This window comes from Lycium ferocissimum, unplaced genomic scaffold (genome assembly GCF_029784015.1).
Source record: "Lycium ferocissimum isolate CSIRO_LF1 unplaced genomic scaffold, AGI_CSIRO_Lferr_CH_V1 ctg5848, whole genome shotgun sequence".
In the NCBI taxonomy this organism is placed as follows: Eukaryota; Viridiplantae; Streptophyta; class Magnoliopsida; order Solanales; family Solanaceae; genus Lycium; species Lycium ferocissimum.
Window position 1 is genome coordinate 1 of NW_026726136.1, and position 27,938 is coordinate 27,938.

Below are 27,938 nucleotides of genomic sequence, written 5' to 3' on the forward strand. Positions count from 1 at the left end.
CAATGCAAATCTATACAAAAGTTTTCATTCTTTCTCTCTTCGATTTTCTCTTTCGCCTTTTTGATTCCATAACAATATTTTACATAAAATAAATAAAAAAAGAGAATCTGAAAACTAAGAGTGGTAATTAACCGAGTGAAAGGGAATACAAATGGATCTTACTTTAAGGATTCTTGACGAAATATAAAATACAAATCTATATCTTACTTTGAGGATTCTTGAGGAAATATAAAATACAAACCTATAAACCTCCCTTGTGCTTTTGGTGATAAACATAAAATTAGTACAATAGAGAGAAGATCAGCATAAGCCTATCCAAGGATGAAATGCATGGATCTAAGAAACATACTGAATAAGCCTATCCCTTGAGACTCGATTGAGATTTTTCACGATTCTCAGAGGGGCTGGGGTGAGATATTGGTTGGGTGAAATTAAGGTCTCTGTGTAAACATAACTACGTCCTATTGTTTCATGACCAAGAATACTAGCCTCTAATACTTTCTTGTCTTTCTTGTAGACCATAATGTCTTTTCTCTCTCCTGTGTGTACCTTGAGCAAAAAATCACCATTTTCGAACAAGTAGAACGGAAGGAACTGCACATGACCTAGCCAGCTCGTATCCAAATTAAGAGATGCCAAAATATCATGTTGAGGGATAGATAGCATCATCATCCAAGATTGTTGAACCCCATAATCTTTCATTGTCCACAAATCAAAAGAACGTCCAAAGTAATGGATGTAGACACAGAGTTGGCCATCTAGAACAACAACATCAGTGTAATCCACATCAACAATTGAAAACTTTTGATAATTAGGTTGTGGAATTTCTTTGTATTCGTCGTTTGATAAATTTAGGGACACAATCACGTATGAGATATCATCTCTGTTGTCATCTAAGACCATCCAATGGAATCTACTATTCAAAGACTGGCAGTTAAAATACTCATCTTGACGAAAACTAGCGTAAGAGAATGGTTGTAATTGAATAAGCCTCCAAGAGTCATTTTTCAAAGAGTACACTTCAAATTTGATAACCATGGAATTTGGTGACCTCATGATCATTCTTACAACTACATAATCATCATTGGCTGAGTCATGACCTAATCCGTAAATGGGTTCATCACATGGATCATATGTTTCCTCACCTAAAAAAAGTGAAGAATTTGGCAGTCGTCTTAACTCATTGGTAGTAGGGTTCCAAAGATGTACAGCTAACTTATCAAAAGTACCTAACTTCACGCATAACAAACCATTGACAGACGGGCAATTAACAAGCATGAATGTGGAACTTTTCCTTTTGTTATCGCTAACATAGTTAGGCCTCCAGGTGAATGCGTTGTTATAAGTAGAAGATAACGAGAAAGATAGCGCGAGACCATCAACACGAGTAATCAGTCTTTTGGACTCCAAATCCCTAGTACAACTTTTGGCATGTCCGAGGTGTTTGTTCTGGAATTGGTGATCACATATTAAACAGTTAAACCACTTGGAAACGCACCTGAAACGATGGAGAGACTTAGCAGGAACCCTTGAGAGAATTTCCACTAAGATATCAACAGGAAGATTCATCGTTGACTGAAATATTTAATTAGGTGAAAGATATCCTGCGTATGGGAATGCAAGGAAAAGCAACCACCTTTTGTGTAAGCAAATACCAATGGAGCAGTCTCGGAATTCGGATACTTCCTCAAACAACTAGAAAGCAATCAACCCAGTTTAATGTTGTGGGCTCGTGAGTGCATTCAAGCGTGTTGCTCTGCTGAAGCGTGTCCAATGAAAAGAAAAAGACTTGTATTTATAATTGAAGTCTAGCCCTATTGAAAACCAAAGTTAATAGGGAAACAAAACTTTAATTATTTAGGGAGAAGCTTAAAGAAAATACTACTTTTGGATGAAATGGACTTCTTATTGAAAACTAAAATAAAAAAAAATAAAAAAGAAGAAGAAGCAAGGGTTGGCCGTTTAAAAGTTGTATAAGGATAAGGGAACTTTATGAATTTTGGGTACATGTAAGTAGGGGTGGGCATGGTATGATAGATATCGATTATCATATCGAAAATAAAAAAATTTATATCGTAGTTTCGGTATTATGATATTTGGTACAGTGTTTAATATGCATTTTTAAAAAGTTTGGTATTCGGTATGGTATTCGGTATTCATAAAGAAAATACCGAAATACCGAATACCATACCGAAATATATAATTACACATACAATTCATATATCTTAGTATTATAATACTAACAAATATATAAAATAGTACTATTAGAAAACTAATTGTTTAAATGTTGGAACTTTGACTACGTTGTCTTGATTTAAATGAATTTGTTTTGTAATTGATTTACGAAGGGGATTGCTTGTACTTTCTTTTGAATATTTTTACATGTGTAAGGTATTTAGTACATAATAATTGAGATGCTTATTAAGTAGCGGAAGTCATAATTCTCCACGATATGAGTATATGTGTAAGTCGAAGTCGAACAAACTATGGTACCGATTTACCGTACCGTAAAATACCAAAACTGAATTTTAAAATACCGAACCATACCGAATTAATTTGGTACGGTAATGATATAGTATTTTTAGAAATCGAAAACCGAAATTATCGTACCAAAATTTCAAATATCATACCATACCGCACCAAGCCACCAATGCCCACCTCTACATGTAAGGGAAGAATTACCGGATTTCTTTTTTCTCAAGACTATAGTATTTGAATAAAAATAAAATTTATATTAGCAGATCATTAATCAAATAATAATGTATAAAATTCAAGAATCAACTTGAAGTATAAAAAGTTGTCGGTTGATTGTAGGTTAAGGGTATGGGTGGTTAACAAAGTTCACATGATGTCTAAAACTAACTATAATAATCTGTTGGCCAGGATTTTAAGAAGCATAAAAGTATTTTTTTTTAATGCTTATTTCGGTGAGTTGAGGCATTTGGCCAAATTTTAAGGGAAAACATAAGTATTTTTAATGTTGATTCAATAATACTAATCGATTTTTATGCACTTCAAAACTATATTATTTTTATAAGAAAATTGTTCTGTATTGAATAAATCGGAATACTTGTAATTGTTGTTTGACAAATTTTGCCGAATCGACAGCACTTGCTTGTAAGCTTCAAACCTTGATTTTCCCAATTATTGCTAATTTGACAAAACTTGCAAATAATTGAACTTTGAACGGATGAAACACGTGATAAGATTGTTCATAAAGTTGACGCGTCCAAAACAAAACCTGAATTAGGGTTGTTTATGCATAAATTTCTTAAACTGGGACAAAACTTAAATAGCACCCATTATCTGGTGAAATTTTTAAGTTTCATACTTACATTCGCAGTTTTGATTTCTTACACTATAATGTTCCCAAATTTGATTCGACTACTAATTGAAGAAAAAAAATTAGGCTTATAGGTAGCATGTTTTGCGTTGGATGCTCCCGCGTGCCACTCACTCATTTCTCGGAGGATTTTCTTTTACTATTTAACTTTTAGCCCTTTCGCGAGAAGTCGCCAGACTAGCGAGACATCAGTTCAACAAATTCTGGAAATCGCTAGAGACTTTGGCACCGAGTCCCGGTGATTAGCAAGAAACTGTTGAACTGAGTCACGTGTTTGGCGGCTTCTGGCAGTTAGGCTAAAAGTTAAAACAATTTCTTAAGGGGCCAGAAGTGGGAGAGTAACACTGAAATGTCCTATTCTTATAAGTAGTGTAGTGATTTTCAAGAATGACCTTGTCAAGGAATGACTTTGAACTTTTGATCCCGCTTACCAAAATCTTTATAAATTAACATTTGTTGCCCATTGAACATAAGCTGAGGGCATAAATTAGTTTTGCTATGAGACAGGAGTCCGGAGACAGTGAACATGCTCAATGGCCACAAATTTTGTTTAACTCATAGGCAAAAGCTATTGGTACTTTTTAATTATTGACAAGTCAATACAATTGAATCCCTGTGCGTAAACCTATTGAAGTTTCTTGAACTCCTACCACATAGGTAAAGCTAACTTAAGAGACATTAAAACTAAAACTTATGTCTGATAGACTATGTTGTCATTTCTAAAATTTTTGTTAAGCGGGCCTAAAGTTCAAGACCAGATGTCATTATTTGGAATCTCTTCATGTATCCATAGAATGACAACTGGTTCGCAAACAAGTATAGTACTAGTTTACGAATATTTTACATAAAAAAAAATCCAAAACAACTAAGAGTAGTAATTAACCGGGTGAAAGGAAATACAAATGGATCTTACTTTAAATGATTCTTGAGGAAATATCAAATACAAACCTATAAACAGTTTTGGTTATTCTTTGGAAATCTGGGAAAACTTCCCTGATGTAAGTTATAGTCCTTTGAAAGACATTTCCATCCATATAATGATCAGGTCAAACGGATCTCTGTAATAAATGTTATGATCATTTTACTATGATACACATAGATTAATACAGTGGAGAGAAAATCAACATAACCCTATTCAACAATGAAATACATAGATCTAAACATACTGAATAAGCCTATCCCTTGAGACCCTACTGAGTTTTTCACGATTCTCAAAGCGGTTGGGGTGAGATATCGGTCGGGTGAAAATAAGGTCTCTGTGTAAATATAACTAGGTCCTATTGTTTCATGACCAAGAATTCAGATGAACTGTTACTATTATTTAACTATAATAAATTGATGTGATTTGAAATAACACTGCATGTAGATATGTACTTCCTGTTACTGCTTTGTATGGGAACTAGACATTCTTTGGGCCACCATACTCAGCTATTCTTTAGCTAGCGTTTGGCCATAACTTTTGGAGTAGATTTTAAAAACGGAAAAGGGCCAAAATTACCTTTGAACTTTGAAAAATAATTCATTCATAATTTTCGTTATCTTTGGCCAATTATCATACAGGTTATACTATGGGGTCAATTATTATCGTTGTCTAATCTCGTTGCCACGTGGCATCATCCTAGCCCTTCAAAATTATTTTACCCTCAAATAATTTTTTACTCACTAAAATAACTCAATCCGACCCGATTTTTTTTTTCAGCAAAAATAATACGGAATTATTTTTATATTTTTTTTGGAAAAATTATCCGTATTATTTTTGTTGAAAAAAAAAATTCGGGTCGGATTGAGTTATTTTAGTGAGTAAAAAATTATTTGAGGGTAAAATAATTTTGAAGGGCTAGGATGATGCCACGTGGCAACAGAGCTAGAAAGGGTATAATTGACCCCATAGTATAACTGTAAGGGTATAATTGGCCCTAAAGTATAACGAAGGGTATGGATGAACTATTTTTCAAAGTTCAGGGGTAATTTTGGCCCTTTTCCGTTTTAAAAATTTATCTTCAAATTTTTGTTTGGCCATAGTTTTGAAAATCTATCTTTGGAAAATTTTCAATTGACCAGTTTTTGATTTTTTGGGACTTTCACTCACAAAACTTCAAACTTTTTCCAAGTAAATGCATGTCCAAATACAACTTCAAGTTCCAAAAATTACAACTTCAAAACCTCAGATTTGTTGGAAAAATATGAGACATAATCACATTAAGAAGAACAAATAAGAGATAAATAAAATGTAGTAACAACATTAAGATAAGACAGAGATTGGGTAACCTGGTTCAAGGCACGCTATGGATGGCGCTGTTTTCATGATTTCCGTCGCTATCCGGGTGCAAATAGCAAAGTGACGTTCTACTCTCAAGATACAATGAATCACTCAGGAACCTTCTAATGTGTACTCAAATAGAAGTTCTGAAGAACCCTCTTAATCTCTTAATTGCTTTTGTAGGAATTCAGAATAAAAAAAAAATATACTCTTGAAGAAGATGAAATAATAAAGAGTCTTAAGATCTAAATCTGTTGTTTCTAATTTTCTGCAGAGGAATAGATATTTATAGAAAGTGAAACATAACTTTTCATGAATCGACGTACCCCCTAAGATTGGATGACACTTTTTCATAATGAATAAGTGTATCCTTTAAAGAATAGGTAACACCTTTTCATAATAAATTGTGTCTTGCCAAATGGTGCTCTTAAATTTTGAATCGCTCCTAAAATTATTCCAACAAAATTTCAAGTTTCAAATTTCAGCTTCAAAATCTATGGCCAAAAGTAAGCTTAGTTTAAGGGTGTGTTTGGTATGAGGAAAAGATTTTCCGAAAAATATTTTCCAATTTTCTCATGTTCGTTTGGTCAAAAAATTTGGAAAACATTTTCCTTAAAAATGGGGAAAATGACTTCTCTAATCAAAGTAGGAAAAACAAGTCCACAAGTAGCATTTCACCAACCCCCCAACTAACAAACCCCAACCACTCCTGCAACGCATGCACCACCCACCCCGCAACCACCAAACTCTAACCACTCCCGCAACCCATGCAACACCCACCTCGCACCTCACGCCACGCCCACCCTGCACCCCACCCCTACTGCCCCCACCCTACACCTACCGCTCCCCGTACCCCACCGCCCCATCCCCTTCCCCCACCTTTAAAAAAAAAAAAAAATCTTCTGGGTTTCTACACCACCACACCCCTCCCCACTATTTTTTTTTTTTTTTACTTTTTCTTAAAAAAAGTTGTAAAAGTTACTTTTTTTATTTTTTTCACCCCACCATCCCCTCCATTTTTTTTTAAGTTTTGAAAAGTTTTCTGTTTCGATTATCTACACCCACCCCACGCACGCACCCCCTACCCCCTCCCGAATTTTCTACTTCATATTTACCTTTATAAAAAAATTATAAAATTGAAAGTTTGCGCGGTTAAAAATTTAAAATTTTTGGAGGGGATTGGGGGGGGGGGGGGGTGTAAAAATCCAAAAAAGTAACTTCTAAAACTTATTTTAAATTTTTTTTTTTTTTTTTGGGGGGTGGGGGATGGGTGGGTGTGGAGGTTGGCGTGGTATGGGTCCACGCTAAGGGTGGGGGGCGGATGTGGTGGTGTAGAAAATCTAGAAAAAATTCAAAACTTCAAAAAAAAAAAAATATATATATATACATATATATATATATTGGGGGGTGGTGAAGGGTGGGGGATGGGTGTGGGGGTTGGGGTGGTATGGGGTGGTGGGGTTGGGTTGGAGTTGATGGGGCCTGGGTGGATATTTTCCGGAAAATGTTTTCTACCAATCAAACGAACATGAGAAAATAAGTAAGAAATTCACTTATTTTCCAAAAACACATTCTCCTCCGTACCGAACACACCCTAAAGCCAAAACAAGAAACCAATCTGTGCTACACCTATAGCTATAAGCAGTACGATTCTCCACTCTTTAACTTTTTTGGCTTGAACTATGTCGAAATTAATGTATTGTCATTGACATGGTGGTTACTCATATTTTTTCAGTCATTGGTAATTTTCTAACATATATCATGAATATTGCAAATAAGTTTCATTGTGCAATGGAGCATATGGAATTTTATCTTTACAAATGTGATTCGGGATTTTTTTCCTTTTTGCCGAAAGTATTTGAGTTGATAAATTAAATAAACTGCTGGAATTTAAACTCTAATTAGATACGGTGACAACCAAGCCCCGAAGGCACCCATGAAATGTCTAAAGATGAATTATGTAGGTTGTGACGAAATTTAAAAGGAATATCTGTTAGAACTTAGAACACATGAATCAGGAATAAAAAAGATTTAAGTTTGAAGCACATTGAATAATACCTTTTTTAAAAGTGATGTTTGTTCATTACTTTTTGGTGAAGTGCTTTCTAGATTGCAGAAAATTTTGATTATCGAAAACTCAAATGATTAATTTAGTCTAAAGAATACAAGGAAAACCATAAGTTATGAAGTGAGAAGTTCAAGCAAGTCCAATTGCTGAATTGATTGCTCAAACGATTACTCAACTTTGGTTAATTGGTCGTCAAAGTCATTTATCTTTTCTTTGTCTTCCAAAATTTACTTTACTTTACGTAGTTATTTTCAATGGTCATCTTCACTAATTTTTTATTTTTTGGTGAGATTTAATGACATGACAATTTAATTTTAAGAAAAGAGAAATTTAAGTTTAATAAAAGACAGTAAATGACTTGCCGATGGCCAGTATCCATATCTCCCTCCCTGTGCATGTATTTTCTTTGTTGTTCAAAAAGAAAAGGTAGAGCAAGTGAACGTTAAAAGGAAAAGGGAATCCCTAGTCATGAAGTTAGTAGTTCAATTAAGTTAAATTATTGTATTTCGTATTATTTTTTCAAACAGAAGACCAAGTATCAGCATCTCCTTTCCTATACTTTTGTCGCAAAAAGAAAATAAAACTGAGCAAACATTGACGATCATGGTTTATAATCTAACAGTGTCAATTGAATCTCACACATAATAAGTGAGTTCAATTCTCGCTGTCTCCATTCCCTCCCCCTTCTCTGATTCTCCCTGAAAATGAAAATTTTCTTTTAAAAGAAAAACTTAAGCAAACCTTGAAAAGGTTGCCATTAAATTCGGTAGCAAATGTGTCCAAGAGGCAACAATGGAAGTGCGTATTTGCGTTAATAACTGCAAGAAACTAATATATCAGCTGCTTCTACTCAATGACTTGACAACACTCTTCAGTATCATCTACCATAAAATGCCCGTCTTGGTCCTCAGGCCAACACCAAAAGTAATTCCTATTTCTTTATTTCTAGCATACAGCAAATACAAACTTAGCAATGAGAGCAAAAAATCCATACAAGTGATATTAACTAGTTTGGAACAAGTATGCCATTGTGTGTATATTTAGTAAGAATTGAATGATATTAACTTGGATAGAACATGATAGAAACAGAGAATTCATATTTGGGAATGACCCAACTACTTTGATATGAGACACAGTTGAGTGATTGATTGATATATTTCTAGTAGACTAACTCAATGATCTCTGATGCTGACATTGTTTACAGTAATATGTTCTACTTCGAGTTCAACAGACTCAAGTAACGAGGTACTATGCCATTCTCAACATTTATGTCTAGGATACAAACTCAACGAATCTCTGGTGCAGACATTGTTTACAGTAATAAGTTCTACTTCGAGTTCAACAGACTCAAGTAACGAGGTACTATGCCATTCTCAACATTTATGTACAATATCTCAAGTTCATTATCTTCAACAACCTGCTCACGATTGCTTTTACCTTTACTAGTCAAAGAAAATGCCATGGTTGCTCATACAGTGGCTCATGGATGATCTCCCAGTGCCCTGCTACTGTTGAGAAATAGCTGGGATTCAGTGACGGGATAGAAACAAAATCATTCTCGGGCAGAGGTACTCTTCCAGGAGCTCGTCTTCCTGGAGCTCGGTCAGGAACAGGGTTAGGTTGTCTAGGAGCTCGGTTTCTCAAGATGCCTTCTTCCCCATAGTGTGCGAAACTACAAGTCAATATGCCCTTCCTGGAACATTGTTCTCCCCAGTAGCACCTCCGAGTCCTAAACAAGTCGGGGTGGTAATCCTTCTCAATCTTCCCATGCGCATTTTGGCACATCGCCCCATCTCTGCAACGTTTTTCGGTAAAGTAGTTGCACAATGCTGCCGAATAACCATATCTATTCGGATCTCTTCTTTTCAACTCCCCGGTGTGCAAGAATGGACATGTTGAGCGTCCGCATGTAGTGGGACAGGGGGTAATTTTGTAGTTGTTTATCAACCAATCCCTCGCAGCTAATATTATATCGTGGATCACATCCTGAGGCAAACTCCTTTCCCTAGCCCAATCGATCGCAGTTTTCCCGTCACTGCTCTTGTATTCGACGAATACCTTCTTCCTAGACAGTAGCAACCTGATTACACCTATACTGCCGTGCATGCAGGCCACCATGAAAGGTGTCCTAGACACGCCTTCATGGTCATGCACGGCATCGACGTCCATTCCTAAACTCAAGTCCATCTCCAAACTCAACACTTTCTCAAAAAACTCCAGATCATCATTCTCCGCTGCTCGCAGCAGAATGTGCTTATCGTTAGACATCTGCAATAGCCGACAAGCAAAGGCTTCAATGAAGACTGAAACTTTCAATTTAAAATAAAAAATACTAGTAAGAAACTAATTAAACGTATACACATTCTCTAAAGACCCCAATTTTCACACCAAGAACGTAGATTAGAGGGACCCCCTTAAAAAAAGGCAATTTTGCACTGAATAGAAGATTTCACAACCAAATAGAAACTAGAATATTCTACAGAAAGTAGAAAAGACTGAGACATTCAGTTTAAAATCAAAATTACTAGTAACAAATAACAATCAAGACAATATTAATTTCTATAAAAGTCGCATTAACTTGAAGAAAGACATCATTTTCATACCTAGAATGTAGACCCTCGGGATGGTGATGATGATGATTGATGAATGTGGGTGATCTTGAATACCAGAATGTTGGGATGGCGATTATGATGAATGTGGGTGCTCTTGAATACCCGAATGTAGACCTTTGGGATGGCGATGATGATGAATATGGGTGATCTTGAAGACTCAAGACTTAACCAGAAGAAAAAGAAGAAGAGGAAGCGGGAAGTGAACTATATATAAGAATATGGGTGATGATGATGATTGATGAATGTGTATAATCTTGAATACCTGAATTTAGACCTTTGGGATGGCTATTATGATGAGTATGGGGGATCTTGAAGACTCAAGACTTAACCAGAAGAAAAAGAAGAAGAGGAAGCAGGAAGTGAACTATATACTGTATAAGAATATGGGTGATGATGATGATTGATGAATGTGTGTAATCTTGAATACCAGAATGTAGACCTTTGGGATGGCGATTATGATGAGTATGGGGGATCTTGAAGACTCAAGACTTAACTACGTTAACCAGAAGAAAAAGAAGAAGAAGAGAAGAAAAGAAAGCGGGAAGTGAACTATTTATAAATGATTTGATTAAAAATCTATAATTAAGAATAAGGAAAATTAAAAGAGTGCCGACCGTTGGTTATAACTTCTTACTTAAAAGTCTTTTTCTATGTTATATTATTTTTGCTAAGATAATTAATTATAAAAAAATTATAGTCTCTCTCTCTATATAAATAATTAAAACCCAATATGTTGTATCTGATTCCTATTCCATATTCACTACAAAATTATTTCTCTGTACGCCCACATTCAAGAGATAAATGTACTTACGTAACTTTGATTTAATAGGTTTCATGTGCGTCTATTTCTACATAATGAAATCTCCTTAAACACTTGAGAAGATTTAATTAGTAAACAACAATAGAAATAATGCTGTTGTAGTTTCTTTCTCTTCAATTTTTGCTAATATGTTGGTTCTTCGATTATCGTATTAATTTGTGATAGTTACTGCTCCTTTTTTAGACATTTTATCATACTCTGTATCGCATTTTGCCATGACTTATCCGCTTCCGTTATTTCTTTTTTCATAGTGCTTTGATTTGCTTGTCCTTATGTCGAGAGTCTACCGGATACAGTCTCTCTACCTCCCCCACTTAAGGGTAAGGTCTGCATACTGTCTCCCATCCAAGAACCCACTTTATGGGATTTCACTGGGTATGTTGTTGTTGTTGGTCAAAAACACACCTAAACTATCACTTTTTCACGAGCTTTCACCCCTCAACTATTAGTCGTTACTTTTTCCTACTTGATCGTCACCATCTATATATAATATTAAAACAACTGGATGGTGATAATTCAGATAAGAAAAGGGAAGAAGTGATAGTTGGCTCGAGACATGTTTTAATCCATAGATAATAATAATTTAGGTAGAAAAAGCGAACAATGTGCGAAACTCGAAAAAAAAAAAAAGGTGATAGTTCATTTAAATTTTTGACCATTAACTCTATATATTAAGCAATATGAGAACTGTTGGTTACAATATTTGCTTGATTCCACAAAGGCGAATATTGTGGATCCATGCCTAAATTTTACAGACGTCTAGCACCTCTTGAACTTCTTTATTAGAATTTTTAATTGCGCCACTGAATGCAGACGTTGTTGTTGTAGCAAAATTTTGTTATCGATGAATGTCAACTCATGTATGTGAATTTCTTGGGATTGCATAATATTTTTGTCTTAAAATTAATAACATGGCAATTAAATCGGAATGAAGGAGTACATATTTGTGATGACGCTTAAAAAAATAGAGCGGTTACAAACCACAGAAAAAGAAAGTGCTAAATAGCTATACGCTCACATTTTAATTTCTATTAAAGAATGCTAATCTTCAAGGCATAAATCGTTTTTTGATGTTTGTATAGGAGCTTAATTTGCCCCTTGAATTAGGTAACATTTCTCCTACTTGGTTCACTCTTGTACCGTTCTTGTATATGCTGTGTACAACGCTTCCTCCTCCATAAATTTAGTGTACAGAAGCAAAATAAAAACACCACCACCCTAAATTATGCTTACTTCCGCCAACTCCTTCTGGCTCCGCCCAACAAGTAACTCGTAATCCTGCAAAATATAAAGATATACATGTGATAAAGGACGATAAAACACAACCCTCTGGGCATATCAAGCTCTAAGGTGAGGCTCTAAAAGGGCAAATTCCCGAGTAACGGTGAAATTTGTGTGCACAAGTTTTTTTGTTTTAACCAGCCAGTACTTGAAACTCACTGGTCCGACTAGCCCGGTTCGCGCGAGGGTCTGGGGTGAAGCTAGAGCTTCGCTTACAGTAGCTTTGGATCAAACCCGATATTTGTGTTTAAAAATTCACTCAATATGAATAAATAATTTATTACGAACCCAGTGAGTTGCAGTTTCAAGAACTCATAAATTCAAATCGTAACTCCGCTTCTGCGATAGGGCCCATTCAAGGAAAAAGCGATCCCTCCCAAGAGTTTCTTCGTTTCCAAGGCTCGAAATCAAGACAATGATTAAGGATGGAGTCATGGCGGGATCATATACATCCCACCACACTACGCTTTACTGGTGGGAGGACTATAACTCAGATGCAGAATTAGCAATTACAAGTAAAATGGATGCTTAACGTCCATTTCTCCTCCCACCAAATTCATGCGAAACAGGATTTGCAGAAGCAAACTGCTAACTAATGCCTAAGAAATGGTTCCACAATTCTCTACCGCAACAAAGACGACAGAATATAATCAAACACGCCATGAATGGAAGAAAACAACTGTTGACTACCAGTGAGAACTAACCTGTACAATAGCTTGCACACAAAGCTTTCCTGATAAGACAGCACCTTCCATTGACGCCAAGTATTTCTGTTTCGTGTAGTCACCAGCTAAATAGAACCCCTCTATAGGGGGTCTTTGCAAGGGCCGACAGGGTTCACAACCTGGCACAGTTTTATAAACAGACCTGAGGGGAAAAAACAGATCAATCAGGATTCTGTATGTAGATTCCGTTTGGACTGCAATTTTAGCAAATTACACAACTGTTAGCAAAATGCAGGGCTTCTAAATATTGTCAAAATATACTCGTACGAAGAGCAAGAAACCATATAATCATGAGCAACTAGGAAAGCAAAATGCTAGCTTACCTTGGAGTTTTGACAACATGATACTTAATATTTTTGCTTTACTCTGATCTGCCGAAATTTCATCAGGGAATAGCTTTGCTAGTTCCTTCATTGTAGCATCAATAATTTCCGAGTCACTACGAGATATCCACTCTTCTGCAGGTGCAAAAACCAATTCCAACATAGACTGATTGGGGTTGTAATATTCCTGCAGAGAAGCCACTTGTGTCAGAGGGCCCTAAACCACACATGAAAGGATAGTGGGCTAAGTTGTAATGCACTCTTGACCATACCCAGCAAAGGAAATAACTTCATGATAGACAGTTAATTGAATGTTCTATAATGAACCTAGTGAACTTATCCAACTTACTAGTAACCAGTGCTTTATATTTTGTACAACATTTACCAATAAAACTATGGCAACAACTCATACACTTACACAACAAGCACTATGCAATTTACCAGCAACTCTTCAGATTATAATTTGAGAACAATATGAATGGATACAGACGAGTTAATAACTTACATGTGACGGACATGTCAGCATACACACTGAGCACTGGGCTTCTGCATGAATATGAAAGAGATATTAAGAAAGGGAACCAATAGAAGTATCAGCAACAACATAATATCCTAAGAATTGAAAAAGGACCTCTATCACCTTGTCTCCACCAAGGCATCAACAGAGGTGCATTTAAATCAACATATAACTGACAGAACCTGGATAGCATAATCCTCCAGATCATTTTTCATGCCATGGGAAGTGGTTACCATGTCTATTCTTGACTGAATCTAGCCAGCTAATGCTTAGAGATTGGTTGGCTTTTGGGGGGTGGGGGGGAATAAAACTAATATGAAAATAGAGACATCAACACACAGAAGCTGCTTTGGAAGAACAAAATTAAACGAAATTAACCTGCTGAAGAGCAGATTATCTTCTGGGTTCTTCAATTTTCTGTCAAACCTGCAGTTCATACAATTGTTACTGGTTTGATATCAATAATGATAGTCGTTTCAGTATCTTAAGGATACATATGTATCCACAATTAAATTTAATTGATTGTCTTTTCAGCGGAATATTCAGCCACTAATATAGCTAATATACACAGGTAGCACAGAATTTGCACTTTTTCCTATCAAAGTTTTGGAAAAGCCATCCATAAGTTCTTCATTTTAAGGGAAATTAACACAAAAAGTGAGGAATATGCATGTCAACATTTATAACACAAACTGAACACGTATGTATAGACATTTACATGCATATGCATAGATATGCTAGATGAAAAAAACACTAACAAGTAAACATTTCACCGCTAACCATATATGGACATTTATCACAGGTACTCCGACTAACTTCCCCAACTTCTTGAAATATGGAATCTCTTTCCAGTCTTCAGGCAAAAGAAGCTTGAAAATATCCACTGGTTGGATCATCCAAAGTCAGCGAAAATTCTAAACTCATATTAAAAATGAGAAAACTGGAAGAAACGACTAGTATAACGGATATTATACCTGGAGTGGCAAACACGAAAGCATCTCCCACAATTGTACTGCCATCATTCAGTATAAAACACTTGACACTTCCATCCTCTTTCAGCTCAATCTTTTTTATTCGTGAGTTCAGTCTGACTTGTACACCTTTTGACTCAATATGTTCAACAATCGGCGTGCAAAGTCTCTCAGGAGGACTACCATCTAAAAAGGCCATTTTTGAACCATGTTTCTCCTGTTCATTAATAATTCAAAAGATATCAGGAAAGATAAACTGAGTGCTTGTTCACCATCGTTTCTTCTTCTTTCTGTGTTTTTCTTACTTCGGTGTGATAAATAGTTCACCTTCATTTCTTTAAGACATAAAAAATGCATACTAGGTGACAACTGAGCTGTTTGAAAGTGAATCAGTAAAGTAGTCCTTCATCCATGAGATTTAAGACGCTCCAGAAAAAGTATTAAAAAAAGAAAAACGGAAAAGACTCAAATATGCCATCAAACTATCGGAAATGGCTCATTTATGCCACTCGTCAATAGTTTGGCTCATTCATGCCATTGAACTATAGAAAATGGCTCATTTATGCCATCGAACTATAGGAAATGGCTCATTTATGCCATCGAACTATAGAAAATGGCTCATTTATGCCACTCATTAATAGTTTGACTCATTTATGCCATCACTCATTACCAAAATGACTCATCCATGTCATTTTTCATTAACGCCGGTTTTATAATACAGATATGACATGTGGCCTCCAATTAGAGGTCTACGTTGTTTAATTAAACCAGCTAAATTTTAAATACCAAATTAATAAAAAATGGGACCCATACACCTTATCCACCCACAACCATAATCTAGTTGGAGGCCACGTGTCATATATGGTATTGCAAATTCAGTTTTAATGAAATATGACATGGATGAGTCATTTTGATAACAGGCGATGGCATAAATGAGTCAAACTATTGATGAGTAGCATAAATGAGCCATTTTCTATAGTTCAATGACATAAATGAGCCATTTCCTATAGTTCGATGGCATAAATGAGCCAAACTATTGACGAGTTACATAAATCAGCCATTTCTGATAGTTGGATGGCATATTTGAGCCTTTTCCGAAATAAAAAAGAAGAAGGACGGTCAATATAAGTGTCCAACTTGCCATTAATCAGTTCAGCTCCTTCTAGTAGAAGCTCCTAAGAATAGGTCGATCAATTACAAACTTCTATATCAGTCAAAAACAATGTCCTCAACCCAGAGAAACCTCTCCCTACAAATTCATGCCATATGAGAGACCTCGTAGGAATAAATTATTTCGCTCTTTTGTTTTTAACGTGGGGCCAGGATGCTAACCTGAAGAAATCTGTTCAACGCGATCAAGATGCACTGCATTGAAAGCTCATCAGGGTTTATGAAGTTAAGTGCCTTTGACATGGCGATGAACACCTCATCCGTCACCCTATCCGGCACACCCTGCAAAGAAAATTACTGCTGCTGATATTTGCTCGATCTATGTTGTTAGCATGAGAAAGGTGGATATCTAATTATCCACCATGAGAAAGGGAAATAATGCTCCTGTAGATTCTTGTCCTTTGACTTCACTTACATAACTTTGATTTAATAGAGATAACAAGTATGATTACTATATTAACCAGGTTGGCTCAAGCTAGCGTCTCAACTGTCATTTGTGCAATAAGACAGCAATAGCAGCAGCAAACTTCCACATTGATGACGAAGCTGGTATCCATATCTAATAATTTCACTCCCAAAGCCTGCCTTATCATCCCTTCAAATATTTACTCTTCCAATATATGTCTCCTTTTTTTATGTTCAATCGATCTTCCAATGACAACTCAAAATAAAATTGTCATTTCATTTGGTGTGCATATGTCAAAGAAAGTCCCTAAAGCAAAGTTTTAAGGAAAGTTTACTTAAAAATCCAAAATACTACACACAAAAAGGAAATACTTTGTTATCACTTATAAAATCACAAACTAATCCATTAGAGAAAAGGCGATTAAACATAAAGTTCGTTCTTTAATTTCATTCCATTAAAGGTAGCTACCACGGCCCTCCTTATTCATACAATCATAGTAGTAAAGATGCTACTACTACAGCACCATGGATGTATTACGCTTATTGAATTAATTACCAGTAAACATATATACTACCCTTCGATTGTGGACTGAATCACGTCGATCTTTATTGTGCTTCTATATTTGCTTCAGACCACGAAAGACAGGTTAAAACATTGTAAAATGCATTACAATTACATATACACTTGTTACATTGTAACATAAAAAGAGCCTTTCATATAGAACGAGTTCTTGCTATAATTCAGTGTCGCTAAACTTTGTGTCCACCATATGCTTGGAAGTTCCCACTGTGTCCGCTTCCCCATCCATCCATAACCCTGTTTGTCCAAAAACCTTTGTTTCAGAGAGGCCATCGACAAGTTTCTCCTGTAATTTATTCTTGTCCCAAAAAAAAAAACCCAATGGACTTTTGAATCCATTGGATAAAAAAGTGAAAAGTGGCACAGGATCAAAAAGACAGAATAACTGAGCAGACCGCTAAGAAACTACGGAAGACGAACAGGACCAGCAAGACCAGTTAGCTTGGCCGAGTAGCCATAACATGTGTATGTTTTGAAACGTGTGACCATCTCAAAAAGCTTAAGCTATTAGAGAGGATACACTTTTTTATTTACTTAATTATATCTTCAACACGACCCTCACGTGCGGGTCTGCAGATTTTTGCCAAGCACGTGAAAATGATGGATGGAGCCAAAAAGGGGAAAGCACACGGCGAGACATATGTATGTAAGTAGAAACAAGGACGTAGTAGAGTACAATTATTTTGGTTGTATGTTTAATTTAAGTAGGAGTGGAGTAGTAGTAGTAGTTGTTGTGGAGTTGATTTTGGATTGTAACTATATATGAATTTAATCATCCCCTTGAATATACCAACAGCAAAGCATAGTGGCACATCGACGGAGAATGTAAATCCGGGCTCGTTGTTCTTTAATCAAGGAAGCACACTTTCTTGAAATGTTGTTCTTCTTTTTTGATGAGTATGACACTTGCTTTACTTGTTGATCAGCCATGATTAGTTCTTGATTACTAGTTAAAGATGATAACTTTAGTTTTGGTGGTGGAGAAGAAAGAAAAAGATTGAGAAAAGAGTAAAGGGGAAAAAAGCTCAACTTGAGAGCTGGACCCTGATTGGAAAAAAATGGTGAAGGAAACAGGTATTTATGCCAAGAAATGCAAGGGGACCGGGGGGTTGGGGGGGGGGGTGTGTGGTTAAACAATGAACATGGTCACTTCGAAAAATGGGGGATTTGCATGGAAAGAAACAGCAGTTTTGAATCTTAGAGAGCTATTTGGTGAGAAAATAACAAATATGGTCCATTATCTTTGATACGTAGTAAGTTTAAAATAGTATTTTAGTATCAACTGAGCAGTTTTGGTCCTTTAAGTTTGTTAAAAGTAAGCACTTTTGATCTCCGTCGTTTACCAAATCACATTATTAAATTTAATTGAATCTGTGAAAATAGAAAATATTTAACGGTAATTCACATTTGAAATACAAATTTTGTAGTTTATATTATTTTTGTTCTATTTCAAGAATCTGGTGTAATTTCTGTTATTTTTTGTTCATATTTGTGTTTTTCATAGTTGCGATTAAATCTAAATATTGATGGAGAAAAAAAAACGTAAAAAGATCAAAACTTTTCAATTGACTATTTTAAACCTGCTATAAAAAAAATAAGGGACCATTTTTATCTTTTCTCGTAATTTGGCTGCGAAAAGAGAGGAGTGAACGTGGGGGTATGTATTCTTCTGAGGCATAGTAAATTGGAATATAAGGGATGATTGTTAAATTTGTTGTAGTTATGTGTGTTTTGGTGCGTGTGTTTTGATTAGAAAAGTGGTAAAGTGAGCGTGAGAAAAGGAAAGTGGCTTAATCTGGACAAGGCATCCCTATGGGATTTGGGAACACGATGTCGGCTACTTCACTGTAGCTTTTGAAATTTGGGTCCAGATTTTCTTGTTCTGGTTCCAGCGTGGATCAAACGGCCAATAATTTATTTTCCTTTAGGTATTTCACATTCAAAACTTACTCTCCTGATTAATTTGAGTTGGCATTGAGTAGACTCGTTAAGAAAATAAGGTGCTTCCTATCAAACGACGGTAAAAACTCTTTCAACTAAGTGGTTTTTTTCGACATATTCATGTTTATAATCTGAACAGAAAATAAAATCTTCGAGTCTTCATGCTTAAACTCATGTACAAGCTAAATTATGATAATAGATCGACATTCACTTGTGTAAAATAAGATGCAATTGCTACCAAGAGATTTTTCATTCCTAGAACTGAAACTCGAAAAAGGAATCTCAATTATCTTACCACGCCAATTGGAGGTAACGTTCAGTACTCACTTTGCTCTTAGCTGGCTTCTATTATTGTTTTTATATTAAATCCCAAGATTATAGCTGACTGGCTTTATGTACTTCATGAAATTGAAGTGCCACCTTCATTTAATATTTAACGTAACCAAGCTTGGATATTTATAATCTAATTTTGCAAACCACTATGTATAATGCAAATACAGTTTATAGGATCCCAATTTTTCACGTTTTGGGACAACCAAAAATCTCCATAGATCTACTTGTTTATACTGTCAGAAATCATTAGCTCGAAGCTTATCAGTGTTCTAAATAAGAAGTAAATACGATACACCTGTTCAATCATCAGCAACATGAGATTTTTATCTAGTTATTTATAAGATTAGCTTAATGTGGAGTGCCAACTGACTGCTGCATTCAAACCCGACCATTAGTAGCCTAACTTATACATCATATCTTTATCTTCCCTGCTAAAGATACCATCTTTACAATTGAGTAAATCTTACTGAGTTTTAAGTAGTATATATTGTCGCCATGAATAATATTTATATCATCGTGTCATCATGTAGCAGGTAAAATTTCTAATTTTCAAGATTTCAAATCTCATATTTTAACGAGACTTTTATGTAAATATCTGTAAACCAAACAAAAAAATGAGATTTATACACCATCGTATTCAATTTTTTACACTAGGAGATTATAATTTTAAAGGACGATACACAAGTTTCATCAATCAAAAGGCATGTGCCTTCACTTTGATTTTGGAGCTTATACATTTCTGGGAAACCCTCAACACATTTGACAAAATAGGTCGGTCCAATAATCTCTGAGTTATAAACCTTAATAAGAGAATGAAAATCCCTCTCTTTAATCACAATTGTATTCCCAAGAAGTAGGAGGGATTTTCTAAGAACAAAAGTGATGCTGCAATTAGGAAAAAGAGGAGTGTAGTAGAACACAGTACCCATTCAGTGAACCAAAAGAGTGAAGATACGATAGATATGGGGGTGAGAGGCTTTTTCTAAGAACATTCCTTTTTTGTAGGTTGTTTCGTACATCTTTTTGCATTTCTTATCTGAATACAGTGTATGTCCGAGAGTGTAGCAAAAGCTACCCTGATCCCCCATTGTTGTAAGTGAACAGCTAGTTGACTAACGACGCAAATCATAATATATAATCAAAGTTTGATTAGATATTAAGTTGAATAGGGAGAATCTACTACTTTTATATTTTTATTTTATATGATGATATTTGACCGAATATTTTTGCAGACGGCTTTATCATGTTTTTATAGTATACTGCCATAGCTTATTCGCGCCCGTTATTTCTTGACCATACTGCTTTGTACTATTTGTCCTTAAGCCACGGGTCTACCGGAAATAGGCTCTCTGCCTCACAAGGTAGAGGGAAGGTCTGCGTACACTCTACCCTACCTAGACCCTACGTTGTGAGATTTCACTGGTTATGTTGTTGTTTATTGTTATAAGATTTGACCTAAACTAAGCTTAAATGAAATGTCTTGTATGTCAGAATATATTCATATATTCAATCTCAATTCACTTATCGTGCGTTCGATCTCACTTTGGATACAGATAGCGCAGCCATGTATGGTGAAGGAGTTCAATTAATTCCTTTTCACTATAAAATTGCACTGCACATATAGGTAAAAGAAAATTATGTATACGTATAACTTGTTGAATCCCTTCTACACATGTAGAAAATTTATTGTGTAGCTTTTTTGATAGAATTTCTAATTGCACCGCTGAATGCAGACGTTGTAGTAAAATTTTGTTATCTTGGTTCAGTAGGGACGTTTAGTTTCAAGAAAGTTGAATATCGAGAAATTTCAACTAATGCATGTGCATTTCTTGGGATCGCATACTATTTATCTCAAAATTAATAACATGGCAACTAAATCGGGATGAAATACATAGTTGTGAGTACTCTTAAAGAAATAGAGGGCTTACAAACACCAGAAAAAAGAAGAAAAGGGAAGGAAGTGATACACAGCTATATGCTTATATTTTAACTTCTGATTAAAGAATGCTAATCTTCAAGTCGTCATCATTTTTTGATGTTTGTATAGGAGCTTGCCCCTTGAATTAGGTAACATTTCTCCTACTTGGTTCACTCTGTACTGTTCTTGTATACTGTGTACAACGCTAATTCAGAATGGCCTCCATCTTAAATCTAGTGTATAGAAGCAACATACTAGCTCCACTAGGCTAAACTACGCTTGCTTCTGCCAACTTTCTCTGGCTCCGGCCAACAAGTAACTCATAATCCTGCAAAATATAAAGATAAATGTGTAATAAAGGATGATAAAAGACAACCCCTCTGCATATATCAAACTACTACTGAGGCTCTAAAGGCGCAGAGTTCCCAAGTGACACTGCAATCGGTATTTGAAACTCACTGGCCCGACAATTCCAGTTTAGCACCTCAGAGGGCCCATTTAAAGGGAAAAGCGAAAAGCGCTCCCGGGCTCCAAGAGTTGTCTGTTTCCAAAGCTCAAACCTTAGACCATGGTTAAGGATGGAAGAATCCTATCCATCCGACCACATTCCTTGGACTTTAGTGGTGTGTGCACAAAATATTACATCGGTTGGAGAATATAACTTGATGCATAATTAAAAATTATAGGTGAAAGAGCGTGCTTTAACGTCCATTTCTGTCGCAGGTATAAGTTGATAGAAAGAAACAACTGCTGACAACCAGTAAGAACTAACCTGTAAAATAGCTTGCGCACAGAGTTTTCCTGATAAGACAGCGCCTTCCATTGAAGCCAAGTATTTCTGTTTCGTGTAGTCACCAGCTAAATAAAACCCCTCTATTGGGGATCTTTGCAACGGCCGACAGGGTTCACAACCTGGCACAGTTTTATAAACAGACCTGAGATAGAAAAAGAAAAAAACAGATCAATCAGGGTTAGTATATAGATTCCATTTTGGACTGTGATTCTAGCAAATTACACAACTGTTAGCAAATGAAGGACTCCCAAATATTGTCTAAATATACTCGTATGAAGAGCGAGAAATCATATCATGATGAGCAATGACGAAAGCAAAAAGATATCTGACCTTGGAGTTTTTACAACATGATACTTCAATATTTTTGCTTTACTCTGATCTGCCGAAATTTCATCAGGGAAAAGCTTTGCTAGTTCCTTCATTGTAGCATCAATAATTTCTGAGTCACTACGGGATATCCACTCTTCTGCTGGTGCAAAAACCAATTCCAACATAGACTGATTCGGGTTGTAATATTCCTGCAGCGAGGCCACTTATGTCAGAGGGCCCTAAACCACACATGAAAGGACTTGACTATACCCAGCAAAGGAAATAACTTCATGATAGACAGTTAATTGAATGTTCTATAATGAACCTAGTTAACTTATCCAACTTATTGGTAACCACCGCTTTATATTTTGTACAACATTGACCAATAAAAATCTGGCAGCAACTCATACACTTACACAACAAGCACTATGCAATTTACCTTACATGTGACGGACATGTCAGCATACACACTGAGCAGTGGGCTTCTGCATGAACACGAAAGAGATATTAAGGGAACCAATAGAAGTATCAGCAACAACATAATGTCCTAAGAATTGGAAAAGGACCTCTATCATCTTGTCTCACCAAGACTGGGAGGGGGGAAGGGAAGAATAAAATTAAACGAAATTAACCTGCTGAAGAGCAGATTATCTTCTGTGTTCTTCAGTTTTCTGTCAAACCTGCAGTTTAAATTATACAATTGTTATTGGTTTGATATCAATAATGATAGTCGTTTCAGTATCTTAAGGATACATATGTATCCACAATTAAATTAAATTGATTGTCTTTTCAGCGGAAAATTCAGCCACTAATAGCTAATATACAAAGGTAGCACAGAAATTTGCACTTTTTCCTATCAAAGTTTTGGAAAAGCCAACATCCGTAAGTTCCTCATTAAACGGAAATTAACACAAAACCGAGGAATATGCATGTCAACATTTACAACACAACTGAACAAGTATGTATAGACATTTACATGCACATGCATAGATATGCTAGATGAAGAAAAAACACTAACAAGTAAATTTTTCACCAACCATATATGGACATTTATCACAGGTACTCCGACTAACTTCTCCAACTTCTTGAAATATGGAATCTCTTTCCAGTCTTCAGGCAAAAGAAGCTTGAAAATATCCACTGGTTGGATCATCCAAAGTCAGCAAAAAATTCTAAATTCATATTAAGAACGCGAAAACTGGAAGACACACCTATATAATGGATATTATACCTGGAGTGGCAAACACGAAAGCATCTCCCACAATTGTACTACCATCATTCAGTATAAAACACTTGACACTTCCATCCTCATTCAGCTCAATCTTTTTTATTCGTGAGTTCAGTCTGACTTGGCCACCTTTTGACTCAATATGTTCAACAATCGGCATGCAAAGTCTCTCAGGAGGACTACCATCTAAAAAGGCCATTTTTGAACCATGTTTCTCCTGTTCATTAATAATTCAAAAAATATTAGGAAAGATAAACTCAGTGCTTGTTCACCATCATTTCTTCTTCTTTCTGTTTTTTCTTACTTCGGGGTGATAAGTAGTTTACCTTCATTTCTTTAAGACATAAAAAATGCATACTAGATGAAAACTGAGCTGTTTGAAAGTGAATCAGTAAAGTAGTCCTTCATCCACGAGATTTAGGGTATCAATAACAGTAGGCCCCATTTCATAACATCGTAAAGGAAAATGGTCGTTCCAGAAGATACTCCAGAAAGTATTGGAAAAGAAAAAAGGAGGAGGACGGTTAATATAAGTGTCCAACTTGCCATTAATCAGTTCAGCTCCTTCTAGTAGAAGCTCCTAAGAGTAGGTCAATCAATTACAAACTTCTATATCAGTCAAAAACAATGTCCTCAACCCAGAAAAACCTCTCCCTACAAATTCATGCCATATGAGAGACCTCGTAGGAATAAATTATTTCGCTCTCTTTTTTGTTTTTAACCTGGGATCAGGATGCTAACCTGAAGAAATCTGTTCAACGCGATCAAGATGCACTGCATTGAAAGCTCATCAGGGTTTATGAAGTTAAGTGCCTTTGACATGGCGATGAACACCTCATCCGTCACCCTATCCGGCACACCCTGCAAAGAAAATTACTGCTGCTGATATTTGCTCGATCTCTGTTGTTAGCATGAGAAAGACAGGTGGATATTCTAATTAACAATTTGTGTGTGAACTACATAGTCAGGGTCATGTACTTAAAAAGTAAGATAAAATGATTACGCACTTGTTTCCTCATCCAGTCCTTAACACTTATCCCATCTTGAGCTTCAACATAAGATTGCCCACCAAGCATTGCTGGTAAGAGTCCAATCGCAAATTTGACTTTCTCTGGCCATGTAAGCATTTCATTGTTCTTTAGGATAGCCAAAATTCCTGCAAATCACATTAAATTAATTTAGGCATGGATAGAGAAATGAAGGTATAAGTAAAACTGGCTTATGCTTGCATTACTTAGAACATATACCCAGTGTCAAACATTAGCTGCACAGAGATGGACCGTTGAAGAAATAACGAACCTTTATGCTCTTTTAAGGTTAGCGAAGTGCCAGAGGTGTTAATGGAGTAATCACTTTCATTACTTATTAGGGAATATAGAAGGGAGAAATTTACTCATGATTAGCGATTTAGCTCACCATTTAAAGGAGCAGGTAAAGCTTCGGGGAAATCAAAGCGGCTGAATTCTCCTGGTTTGTTTGGCATTGCAAATATCATCGAATGTTCCTTCCACTGCAATCGATCGTTAATCCCTAATTCTCCAAACAGGTTCTGCATATTTGGGTAAGCCCCAACTTAAAAGAGATCAAGTACCAACTTGTATGAGTCACTATGTGAATAACAAGATGAGAAAGGAGAAGCAAGGATAGTTATCAGTTTAATGGACAAAAAAATCTCAAAAGAAATTGCAATGACAGTATTAGAAGATTAATGTAAACATATGGTAAACAGTATGCGGAGTTAAACTTACAGAATATGTGCAAACCAGTCTCGTACCAATCTCCATCGTCATCTTTCCATGCAGCTACCTAAAGGCAGATATAAAGTATCAACAGCAGAACACATAAAGACTAATGCTGAATCAATCTTTTGCCTATACAACTAGATTCTTGGTAACCGATTCAGTAGGACAATCCATTCCAGCCATTTTCAAATGAAAGCACATAGATGCATAAAATACGAGGAAGAAGTAGTATGCAAATCGATTCTTGATTAAAGAATATTGAAAGGGCAAAAAAGGTAGAGATTAAAATGTGTCCTGCCAGAATGCATGAACTATCTAGTAGCAGGAGAACAAATAGTAAGTATGCCAAATACCAACTTGCACCTAAATACACATGTAACTAAACAAGTAGGCAAAGAAAAGAGAGTTAAAACTGTAAAACTGGAAAATTTTAGGACAGGTCAATTTCCTCCCAAAACCGAGAGAAAGAGAGGAAAGAGGGGGGGGAGGAACTAAAAACTAAATGCACGAAAAGTTGGATGCTTGACCTTCAAAGATTAGCTGAAAAAGAAAAATAGACAGTTACAAATAGGAATAGTGAACAACCAGCAATTGCTTAACTGAAAGTTGACAGAGTGTGAAAATTGTTTTCTGTGAAACAAACAGAAACAGTAACCCCCCCCCCCTCTCGCGGAAGGACTAGTAATAGGGAAAGACACAAAATAAGGGGATTTTAATCTTCTCAACCTTTCCACCTAGAACATCCCTTGCCTCCAGCAGTATCGGTTTGTGACCAGCATCTGCCAAATATTTTGCTGTAGACAGACCACCCAAACCTGATTTGCGAAAAAGTTGAATTATAATAAAATCAAGTTACAACACCATTTATCTGAAAAGCTATCTAGTACCTAGCCCAGCATTATTTATTATACTCCTCTCTAGTACAATAGAACGAATCATGCAAACAACACTTCTTCTTTAGGTAGTCAGATAATTCTCAACTAGTTGATTATAGTACAAGTTGAATATGATTTGGTACGGTAGTTTGCAAGCCAAGTCAATGAACAAGCTCAAGGCTGCTGACAGGTCACTTGTCCCAACGTAGTAAAGATGAAATATGAAGATCTAGACGATATCTCCTTCCCTTTCTCACATATTGCATGTATTAGAAAAGAGCAACCCCGTATGTGTAACTTAATTTGTAATTTGACCTTTGAATTGGTATTGAAAATTTGGAACCCAAATACTGCGATAATAGGTATAGTGGGATCAACCTTGCACTGGAAATTAGTTCATATGCCTCCGATACTTTCAGAGTCATCATTTAGACATGCCACTCAATCGACAGCATGTTCACCGACTTATACATGGCTGAATAGTCAAAATCAACACTTATGTAACTGCTCCTAATCCAATCAGCAGGGACTTTCAAAATGACAAGAGCTTAATAACCTCAAATTTTGCAGTCCAAAACGGTTAATCAGAAAAGGCATGTACAGATAAATGTTCTAGTGATAATACAACAATATTATGCTTCCTTCCAAATAAAGCAAAATGAAGACTACAAAGATAGATGATTGGAATATTACCTGCACCAGCAATAACAATCTCCAACGGTTTAGTTGGGCGTGGAGAAGTACGGAATGATGATGATAAGAATGCAGCCTCCAAATAATTAACTGTATTGTCTAGCTCTGGTCTTGGATAATCAACGCAAACTACCTGAATGACAAGATACTTCCTTTATTTTAGAGAACATACGCCTTGTGATCATAATTCGAGTCATCAGTCTATTTTATTCAAACCAAACCTTTAAAGGATTAAAGTCCTTTGCCAGCCTTCTGCTCGTGGCATGGGGACTACGAATCTTTAACTTGTAGCCCATGGATTCGCTACCACCAAAACATAATGAATTCCTTTGCAAGCAGCCATCTTGATTTTCAGTTCCCAAAGAAGACCTTGAGCTCCATAGAAAAGCTGAATTTCCTTGGACTCTCAAGTTAACAGCAGAAACAAGTCCAATTTGGGGCATTTTACTGAACAATAGCAGTAAAACCTGCCATGACGATATTTCAGTGTAAGAAGATCGTCTATTGGTGAACCTAAATAGTACTAAGTAAAATCCCTTTCTAGTTCAGAACCATTTATCAGACAAAAATATATACAAAAGTAAAAAAAGATTCTAGCTTTACAGTCCATATGAGACTGGTTCTTACATATGCACAAAATCAAGTAAAAAGAAAGCACCCATCACAGAAAATAACAAGATCCAAGGCCTCAAAAGGGCGTAAAGAAGAATTCAAACGGGTGGTACACGTTAAAGAAAGTGAAAAAGAGATAAGCGTTTCTCATGTAAAGCATTCAGTTGATGTAATCAAAGAAACCAAAATCTTTTCTTACCTCTGAATGAAACAGCCGTATTTCACGTTGTGGGTTCTGAAACCAAGATTATGTTTGAAGTTATAGGAATTCGTTATGTACAAGATAAATATACAAACAAAATTTGGGTGGGGTTGAAGTTGAAAGAAGAGTTAAAAGTGGGAACTGGAAATTTGCGGTGGTTTGGCAGTTACCTACAAAAAGATACTCAGGAAGCTTAAGGAAGTGTTATGTTGAATCA

General features: G+C 36.0%; 4 protein-coding genes and 1 pseudogene across 4 annotated transcripts; all 5 read right to left on the reverse strand.

Moving 5' to 3' along the window:
* Nucleotides 1–336: 336 nt before the first annotated feature.
* LOC132045022 (F-box/kelch-repeat protein At3g23880-like) lies at nt 337–1,569 on the reverse strand. The gene has a single exon (XM_059435549.1). It carries the CDS (start codon nt 1,567–1,569, stop codon nt 337–339), a length of 1,233 nt encoding a protein of 410 aa, XP_059291532.1.
* A 7,548-nt stretch (nt 1,570–9,117) lies between these two features.
* On the reverse strand, nt 9,118–9,939 carry LOC132045023 (zinc finger CCCH domain-containing protein 56-like). Its single transcript, XM_059435550.1, has one exon. It carries the CDS (start codon nt 9,937–9,939, stop codon nt 9,118–9,120), a length of 822 nt encoding a protein of 273 aa, XP_059291533.1.
* Nucleotides 9,940–12,235: 2,296 nt separating this feature from the next.
* LOC132045019 (15-cis-phytoene desaturase, chloroplastic/chromoplastic-like) lies at nt 12,236–16,470 on the reverse strand (annotated as a pseudogene).
* Nucleotides 16,471–17,142: 672 nt separating this feature from the next.
* LOC132045020 (small polypeptide DEVIL 22-like) lies at nt 17,143–18,112 on the reverse strand. The gene has a single exon (XM_059435546.1). The coding sequence runs from the start codon at nt 18,003–18,005 to the stop codon at nt 17,844–17,846; it is 162 nt and encodes a 53-aa protein (XP_059291529.1). The 5' UTR covers nt 18,006–18,112; the 3' UTR covers nt 17,143–17,843.
* Nucleotides 18,113–21,167: 3,055 nt separating this feature from the next.
* Nucleotides 21,168–27,907, reverse strand: LOC132045018 (15-cis-phytoene desaturase, chloroplastic/chromoplastic). Its single transcript, XM_059435545.1, has 15 exons — nt 27,719–27,907; nt 27,129–27,374; nt 26,908–27,040; nt 26,066–26,154; nt 25,346–25,403; nt 25,014–25,169; nt 24,605–24,753; nt 24,339–24,458; nt 23,601–23,814; nt 23,407–23,509; nt 23,002–23,049; nt 22,809–22,854; nt 22,391–22,578; nt 22,040–22,202; nt 21,168–21,595 (listed from the first exon to the last, which is right to left on the reverse strand). Exons 2-15 carry the CDS (start codon nt 27,348–27,350, stop codon nt 21,536–21,538), a joined length of 1,749 nt encoding a protein of 582 aa, XP_059291528.1. The 5' UTR covers nt 27,351–27,374; nt 27,719–27,907; the 3' UTR covers nt 21,168–21,535.
* Nucleotides 27,908–27,938: the final 31 nt, after the last annotated feature.